Here is a 9,614-nt window from a genome sequence, read left to right as displayed (position 1 = left end):
AGCCCTCCCTCCTTCCATGGTCACTTTGTGTTTAATTTAATTTTGACACTAACACCAGAGTCAGGTCACACTCACCATCCATCTGCTCAGGGTTTCTCACACACACTGTTTGCATGCACTCTACTTTCTTCTACACTTCCTCCCTTTCTTTCCTCAGTAGATCCAAAGTAGTGAATGAAAACAGTACATGTAAAAGCAGTACGTGAGAGAAGAGGAATGATGAATATAGTGCGACTCCTAGTTCAGGTATCCCACCTTTCATTCTCTAGCTTGAATTTTGGCTTTAATTTGAAAGTCTATGGCGAGCTGACTGACACAGGTCGTTTACACACCTCTACACTCAGTGTGTAAAACTGACATTTAGACCAGCTCTGTATTTTAGATTTTTATCTATGAGCGGTTCAGCAGAAATCTTTTGGACCAGGATTTAAATAGTTTATATTAGTATCATACAGGGCCTATGCTAGAACATAACATGAACATTTTTTTTTATACTTAAACCATGCGAATGAGTGGAGAGAAGGTGCCGACGCAGTGTCACTGAGCTCCTCACACTGTACTCGACTATGTTCACCAATAAGCAACGGGTTCAGCAAATTCAGACTCTTCCTAACGTCGTCTTTACTTCAGGTGTTGACGGAGGCGTCACAGTGTCGACCTCCAGTTCTGTTTGCAGCAGACAAACTGCTGTAATATCTTCTTTACAAAATATGCAGTATATACAGTGGCATTTACAAGCAACTATTAAAAAGGCAAAACATGAAACTAAAAAGGAAAAAACAAAAAAAACTTCATCAAGTTCAGTGCAAAAATGCTAAAAGTAGAGCACAGACCCAAAACATAAACAGAATAGAAACAGTCTCATTATAAAATGTTTTCATCAGGAGTCCTGTGCAAGTTTTAAGTAATCAACCAACCTGCCTGTGAGGCTGTAAAGGAACCAATTCATTATTGCTGTGCTTTGTGAGTAAATGTGGGTTATGAGATTCTAAAGCTTAATTTCACCCTGAGGAACAAAAAGAAAGAATTTAGAAGTTGAGCTGTTAAATATATATACGTTTATATAATCACTACTAACATGACAACCGGCCCCGTGTGGGGCATCGTTTTCTTGTAAGCATGAGTCAAGTAGTTTGGGAGGACTGTAAGACAAAACTGCAGTTAACTTCACACAAATAATGTCATTAACCCTACAGCTGACAGGAGTACAGAGGGAGGAAGAGGGCACGCACTCATCTGATGTCACCTTGCACATGAAACCGCCTGAAGCACCACCCAGAGGCCCAGCACTGAGTCCAGCTGTGGAGCCGGGAGGAAAACAAACTCATGGTTTATAGAAGTAAAGGTCAGATTAGATGATGGTGATGTGTAGGACTTGCCAGTCAGTCTGGAACACTGAGATCTGCTCCACCTTGTATTAACATGTGATCTGATTACAGGTCTGTGCATATCCACCTGATATCAGAAGGTGTGAGTTCACATTGTGGTTTGCAATGCAGTGGGCTGATTTAATGTGCGAGGGTAGGGCCACATGACTGAGACACCCGGAAGCACCTGTAGGCCACCTGCTGAGAGCTTTCCTAAAGTGCAAATGATAATTTCAGTACTTCAGTAAATGTACCTCTGTCTGAGCTGCTCAGCGTCGATGCCTGTGCAGACTGAAGGTGAGGATCTGAAGCTCCAGATGTTTCTAGCTGCAGCTCTGTGGACGTGTCTGAATGTTTTAGTTGAGGAGCTGCAGATAAACTGATTATAAACTTGTGTTTTATAGCCTTGTCTGATGAAATGGAGATACTGGTTAATAACAGCAGCTCATTTAAAACGAGTGATGACAGAGATGGTGACTGATCCTCTCACTCTCCAGCTGCAGTGTGCTCTAATTGCATTTCTAGTGTATATAAAGACATAGATAACATACCAGGTGCCAGTATCCTGTGACCGGGGCAAGTTCATGCAGACCCTGTGTCAGGATTACTGCATGCAGTCTTTATTGTGATGCTCCAACCTATACAATCTATTACAGTCCAGCAAAATAGGCTGCAGGACTAAGTGTGGTTGATTGGATAACTTAAAGGGATAGTTCAACATTTTGGCAAATTGACCCATTGCCATAATCCCTATAGTCTTAGGAGCAGGTTTGTTACCTTTAATTGTCAGTGCACTTGTAGAAGTTGGGGGCAGTTTTTTGGCAAGCAGTCTCTACATTTGCCTCGAAAACAACTCTCGTCTCGTAACGTTCCGTTATTATCTCATAGTGTGGTGAATGTGCAGGTCACAACTTGTCCACGAGAGCGTTTTAGAGTTGTTGGATTGTGTATTTGATGAGTTTGATGAAGGAAACCAAGAAATCCTATGAGCCTCCGCAGCTCATGGCTCTGCTCCGCCATTCTAAAAATAGCTTGCACCGACAATTAAAGGTAACAAACCTACTCTGAAGGGCCAATTTGCCAAAATGTTGAACTATCCCTTTAAGAGTTATATTATTTTGTCTATTCAAACATCAAATTATAAGACTCATTTTTGACATTCTCACATGAGACATGTGAAGGTTCCAACTACAATCTAGGCGTCCAGACACTGAGACACTGAGCTTCTTCATGGTCTCTGGGAGGTGAGGGGGGGGGGGGGCAGGTTTACATGTACAATGTGTAGAAGAAAAGAAGACAAACAGCAAGCAAAGCTACCGAGGAGTTCAACACAACGTCACTTCTTTTCATGAACATCAGTCTTTCAAGACGTCATCATCCATTCTTCTGCTCTTCCATCAACCCACGACCTCAGACATCACCTTGTTTCTGCACACGCGCGCACACGCACACACACACACACACACACACACACACACACACACACACACACACACACACACACACACACACAGTAGCAACAGTCTAAGTGCTGGGACAATTAGTTGAACATGGTCTCTGTCAGAGCTGTCAACGGCTGCAGCTCCATACCCATAATGCAGTGGGAGGATGCGGATGGTGAAAACCAGGTGGAGGCAGTGAGATGAGCAAGAACCAGGAGGTTGGAGAAACCAGGTCATGAGATGGTTAAACACCAGGAAGTGGTGATGACTGACTGAACTGAGCTGAGCTGTTTATTCAGCTCAGTCCATCCTGGTCTGTGCAGACTGTTTGTGTTGAACTGTACTTATGTGTATTTATGTTGCTTTTCTTAGATGGCATAGAGTCAGTATGAGTTATAAATACTGGAGAGGAAATCTTTATAGTGCGTTTAAGACAATATTTTAATTTGACTCATAATGGGGCCACATTACAGACCCCATGTAAAGCTGTCATACATTTAAGAGTCTGAGTTACAGTAATCTGAGCTTGTTGATGTCATTTTAATAAGAAATCTGTAAAACAAAGATATGTAACCAAGATTCCAAAATAATGTCAGGGTTGGTAAAGAAATCTGCTCCATCAGCTGACAGTCACATGTCTCCACAGAAGTGTGTGTGTGATCACCTGCATAACCTGCTTTGTCCAAGTGACCTGGTTTCTTGTGTGTATTTATGTTGTTTTCAGCATTAAACATGGAGTTAAAATGGAGCTGTTCATTTGACAGAACTGGAGACAGTTGGTTTGTTTTGTTGGATAAATACATTACAAATGACTTGATCTCTTTAGATTAAAAGTTATTGTGTTATACTTCCAAATAAAAAAAAACAACAGGATATTATGTTCAGATTTCACCATATTAAAGTATTATATATCTCCCCTCATTCACGTGAGGTGTCTGCAGTGTGGACCTTGGACCTCATTGTCCCAGCACTCAGCCAGCTCCTGTCTCCCTCTGCAGCTACAATCATTTCACTCTCACTAATGTACAAACATAGTTTGTCTTATCATAACCATTAAAAATACTTAACAAACATTTCACTGTTCAGTCCAGTAAAGTGTTTAGTGTGTGTGTTATTTACATTGAATATTCATTCAGGTATAACAGTAAGGAGAGGATATGACTTCATATGTGTGTGTGCTGTGTTTGCTAGGAGTCAGTTCCCTGCATGCCTTGTACTGTGTGTTTACTGTTGTAATGTGTGTGTGTGTGTGTGTGTGTGTGTGTGTGTTAGCTGTCTATCTGTACCTTGTGTCTGTCTCCATGTGCGTGTGTAAATTCCCTGTGTGGCTCTTTTTTATGTCACTGTCATGTTGTGTGTGTGTGTAACACTCCTTTCTCCGAGTGTCCTGGCAGTTCAGTGTGTGTGTGCATGTAACTGCATGCATGTTTCATTCATCATATACAGTATCTCTCTGTCACACCCACGTCACTGATGAGTGTGTGTGTGTGTTTGAGTGTGTGTGTTCATGAGGACATGCCGTTGACCAGGCTCCTCAGCTGTTTGACCACAGTCTCTATCAGCTTCTGTTTGTCTCTGTCGTTCTTCCTGAACTGAGAGAAGATGTTGTTCTTCTTACTGGTGTCCTTCATCCTGAGGACAGAGGAAGAGGATGTCAGAGAGGCGAGGCAGAGGTGTGCTCACCTGCTGTTCATGGGAGAGTTACTACGATGATGATAATGTCAAACATTTAACATTTAATTTGGTTTCTTGGCTGATGTTAAAGCTGTCAATCAAACTCTTGTGTAAACTGAGCAGCTGGATTTTCAAGCTACGACTGGTACAGTTAATTCGGGGTGTAAAAGCAAAACACCACAGCAGCGCATGAGGGTAGGTGTGTGAATTTAGTGTGAAACTGTTAAAGGGATAGTTCAACATTTTGGCAAAATGGCCCATTGTCATAATCCCTATAGTCATAGGAGTAGGTTCGTTACCTTTAATTGTTGGTGCAAGCTATTTTTAGAACGGCGGAGCAGAGCCGTAAGCTGCTCAGAGCTACGGTATGGAGGCTAATGGGATTTACTGGTTTCCCTCATCAAATACACAATCCAACAACTCCAAAACGCTCTGGTGGACAAGTTGCGACCTGCACATTCACCACGCTATGTGATAATAATGGACTGTTACTGTACAACACAGAGTTGTTTTCGAGGCAAATTCATCGAAAACCACTGATGCGCGTTCCCGTCGGGTCAGTTTTTCGGCAAGCAGTCTTTGCATTTGCTTCAAAAACAACAACGTCTCATAACGTTCCATTATTATCTCATAGCGTGGTGAATGTGCAGGTCACAACTTTTTCACAATGTATTTGATGAGTTTGATGAGGGAAACCAAGAAATCCCACTCTGAGCAGCTCGCAGTTCTGCTCTGCCGTTCTAAAAATAGCTTGCACCGGTAACAAACCTACTCCTAAAACTATAGGGATTATGGCAATGGGCCAATTTGCCAAAAATGTTGAACTATCCCTTTAAGGAGACATCACCATGTGAGTGACAAAAGTAGTAACACACACTGCTCAACACCTTCCTGTAAAGCCATGTTTTACATACACATGTGACTAATAAAGCTCACAGTCACATATTTCCTGAACTCTTTCATGCTGTGAAGCAGAGCGAGCAGCGCCATTATCTGTCTGTCTCTGCAGTTTCCTGCAACTTTCCTCATTTGGGCAAAATGCAAAATCATATATTTAGACCATGTGCAGGAGTTTAACCTCTGTGTTTAATTAGACTGAACTGAACAGGCAACATTTTAACAGGTAAATGTCTCATCATGACAAAATGAGGATATTCACAAAAATGACAGCACTGTCAAAAATAAGGCAGGAGGCACAATAAAAAAACTGCTTCAAAAACAAAGTCCCCACAAAGTTCCTGCATTAAACCATGAGCCACCGACAGGTTTCCCTTCAAAATGTCACATCAGTTCAGCCTCAAGTTACTGACAGAGGAACTACACTGCAGAGAAGGTGGAGTAATAAAACTACATAGAGGAGTAAAGACAAGCAGTGAGAAAGCTGCACCTACCCCCTGTAGACTCTGAGCAGCAGCAGAGAAACAGCAGACAGAGGAAGAGTTAGAGGAAGAGGAGAGAAACAACATGGCCACATTCACATCTGAACCCTTCACACGTTACATGCAGGAATTCATATCATTTAATATTATTTAAGTTTTTTTTCAGTATGTCAAAGCAGGAAATGATCACTTATAAAATGATTAATAAAAGTCACAAGGATCTGGATACCAAAGATCATTCAAGCCTTGAAAAGGGAAAATGAACATGTTGATTAATCAAAGACCAATTTAGACATTTTATCCTGTTTGTTTCTTCTACCCAGCTGCACTCCTGCTTTAACATGCTGCTACTGTACCATTACTGTATTTGCACACACTTTTACAGCAGTGTCAACAACACTCACTTCTCTAGTAGAGCCAGGGCGGTGGCTGGATTCACTCTCAGGTACTTGGAGGTGGGCTGGCCGTAGTCTGCCAGATAAGTGGACCAGTCCCACACCATGAAGAGGTCCAGGAGCTACGAGACACACAGATCAACAACATCAACATCAACTCCGACAGAAAGAGAGGGCGGCGGTGAGGGGTGAGGGTGAGGGTCTGATTGATGAGCGGAGACTGACGCGGTGGTTTTGTGTGTCTTTGTTGGCAGCTGTCAGTCTCACTTTGGATGCTGAGCTAATGTTATGTTAGCCAAGTTTCACAGAGTGACAGAGCAAAGTGCTGCTCAGCTTTTCTTTTCAATTTGCAACTCATATGCACAGTGCGCCTACATGCCGGCCTCAAGGTTGTACTTATATTGTTTTAATGTGGTTTTTTGTTGTTATTTTTTATGCGATGATGTTTGTACTTTATGCTCTTATATACTAACGAGGTGCGGGATACATTCATTTCCCAAAAGGGATAAACTATCTATCTATCTATCTATCTATCTATCTATCTATCTATCTATCTATCTATCTATCTATCTATCTATCTATCTATCTATCTATCTATCCATCTATCCTCTGGATTTTTGGACAATTCATGTTTTAAGAGGTTAACAGTTGTTTGTTGTGAGGCTTGAACTAAACCCTGTAACTACATCTACCCACGTAGTAGCTGAATAGCTGAATAGTAACCTATTCAACTATAGCATTAAACACACTCCTCTCATCAGACTATGTGAGATCCGGACTTGGAAAGAGGACTGAGGAGTGGAGGGGGGGGGGGGGGGGGGGGTCCCTGCTCCTACATGATAAGTGTAAGTGTGAACAGGAACATTTCAAATGACCAGCCCATGACCCCTGGTTAACCTGATGGAGATTGACCCCCTTACCCCACCCACACACAGTGTATGCTAATGTCATAGGGTGAAACAGCTGGGTGTTTGGGTCGTGTTGAATAAGCAGTGAAAGAGCAGCTTAGTGATAATAGCATTATTCAGCTGACTGAGAGACTCCGACACACAGAGAGAGGCTTAGCAACAATGCCATTATTCTCACCTGGAGCTAAGTGATGAGCCTCTAGCAGGCACGTAGAGGGAGCCGCTGCTTAGCCTCACACCCACTCCACTCCACTCTCCACGGCTCACAACAATGGACAGGATCCCAGTCATTTGGAATCAAGTCGCCTCTGAAGGAAAACTAATCTCACAACTTGGATCTTCTTTCCACAACTTTGGCATCAGTTATAAAAACATTCTACATCTCTACAAAAGAGATTCTGAATCTCAATGGGATTATTCCTGGTTAAATAAAGGTTAAATAAAATAAAAAAAATAAAAAATTCACTGAGAACCAGTGTTGTGCACGTTACTTTTAAAATGTACTTAGTTATAGTTACTCATCATTACTTTCCCCAAAAAGGGGATTACTACATTATACAAGTAATGAATAACAAGGAAAAGTAACTAATGCGTTTTTTATAAAATATGTCAAATTACTTGGACTCACCGTCCTAACCCTAACTGCCCGTAAATTTTGTGACAGGACGTCTTGAGTCAAGTACAGGGTTCCTACACATTTCAGATGTCAAAATTCCAGACTTTTTCCAGCCCTTAATTTCCAGACTTCTCAGTAAAATAATTCAAATAATTTGTGCCGCATTTGAGTAAATAGATGCGTCTCATGTAAATAAATGATGCAATTAATCATTTGTTTTCATTATTCTGAATTTGTATGCCATTATTGTCACCAAATAATTTCTAGGAGATTGTAGCTAGGTACAAAATAATTAACCCAAATAACTTCAGATGAGACCAAACCCAGATAAGTATCAAGAGGATAAATATATTTCCATACAATAGTTTCTATTTTCCATACTTGGAAATGTATAAAATCAAATTCCATACTTTTCCATACTTGTGTAGGAACGGTGCATTTTATTGTCAGATTACTCGTTACTGGAAAAAGTAGCACCATTAGTAATGCTGTTTATTTCAAATGTCATTATTCCCACCACTGCTGAGAAGTGACATCGCCAAAAATAAGTTATACTGGACAAGACACATAAATAAATAGTGTAAAGCGTTCATGGGCCAGCTTTCTAGAAGAAGCTGTTTGAAGGCAGGAAAGTTGCACCTTTATTCCACTTCACTGTTCTCTATACAACGGTATAAACAAGTGATGGGGGGAGGGGTCTTGTTGTTGCTCCACCTAAGCCAGCAGCAGAGACAGACACAGAGCTGCACCAAGATCTGTGTAAAGTACAGCTGGCATGTCAGAACAGACACACACACGGTTGTTGTGTTTGATTTTGGCAAATTGCAATCCTGTTTTTTACAGTTAGCTCTGGTCGGCTACGATGTCTACAGCACACAGGTGAAATGAGGCGTTTAATACCTGCAGAGAAGGTAAAGCTGATCCGACCTTTACCATCAACAAACGTAAACATGACCCTTAATTAACTAAATCCAATTTAAAACCATTTCTCAACAGCCTTCAACTCCACACGAGACAGTCTCCGCCACACAACCCCACTGAGCACCTCGATACAAACACCTTTGCGTGCGGAGCAGAACGACAGTGAGCAAATAACCTGAACATTAACACCGAGCTGCTGGGAGATTTCTGTAGAATGAAGCACCTCCAGGCCCACACCAGTTCACAGTCAGTCTCTACCTCTGCTCTGACATCACCTGGGGCCAAACCTCCGGCTGCTGCTCCTGATGATGCAAATTTCCCCCGATGTGGGATTAATAAAGTTCATCTTATCTTTCTAATCTTTTCCAATGAAACGCTTGGTGAGTGTGTATCTGACGGCAGCAGTCAGTGTAATCCTGCTGGGCAAGCTGTGTCCTGTTACAGAAGAGTGAAATGTTACTGAGCAAGGGCCGACTTGTAGTCCTGGAGAAGATCTACTGGGAGTCATTATGTTGAAAGTTTGCTCCAGATTCAAAAGGCTCCCCTTTCATTAGCTTTATATAATAAGCTGAGGTGATGTTTGAAGGAACTGACTTGTGGGTACAAGCAAGAGAAAATGATTTTCTTTTAAAGATTCCTTATATGCTCTTCCAATAAACTAGTCAAATGTGGTCCAATAATATAGCATTTATTATTTTACTAGTGACAGATGATATTTATCTGTTGAGATCACCATAATAAGGATTGTGGCATAAAAACTTGGAGGAATACTGAGTGAGTTGGTTTGTTCCAGACAAATGTCCAAGTAATTTGACATATTTGAGCAGTTACTAACTCAGTTACTTTTTGGGGCTAAGTAACTAGCAATTATAACTAATTACTTTTTTAAAGTAGCGTGCCCAGCACTGGTTC

General features: G+C 41.4%; 1 protein-coding gene across 6 annotated transcripts in view; it reads right to left on the bottom strand.

The window, feature by feature from the left end:
* Positions 1 to 2,602: 2,602 nt before the first annotated feature.
* The window catches only part of exoc6 (exocyst complex component 6), a 43,004-nt gene continuing 35,992 nt past the window's right edge, over positions 2,603 to 9,614 (bottom strand). For 2 of the 6 annotated variants that reach the window (XM_085761207.1, XM_085761210.1), the window contains 3 exons: positions 6,267 to 6,379; positions 2,838 to 4,441; positions 2,603 to 2,795 (listed from right to left, as the gene is read on the bottom strand). In XM_085761207.1, coding sequence (XP_085617333.1) covers positions 4,315 to 4,441; positions 6,267 to 6,379 — 240 coding nt within the window. In that variant the 3' untranslated portion in view covers positions 2,603 to 2,795; positions 2,838 to 4,314. Of the gene's footprint in view, positions 2,796 to 2,831; positions 4,442 to 6,266; positions 6,380 to 9,614 lie in introns of those variants that run through there. The other 4 variants (XM_085761211.1, XM_085761212.1, XM_085761208.1 and 1 more) reach the window with 3 other exon arrangements.

The sequence above is a fragment of the Trachurus japonicus genome, chromosome 19 (assembly GCF_045865225.1).
Source record: "Trachurus japonicus isolate A0001 chromosome 19, Traja_1.0".
NCBI lineage: Eukaryota > Metazoa > Chordata > Actinopteri > Carangiformes > Carangidae > Trachurus > Trachurus japonicus.
Note: the sequence above shows the minus strand (reverse complement) of the source record. Positions and strands in the feature narration are given on the sequence as shown.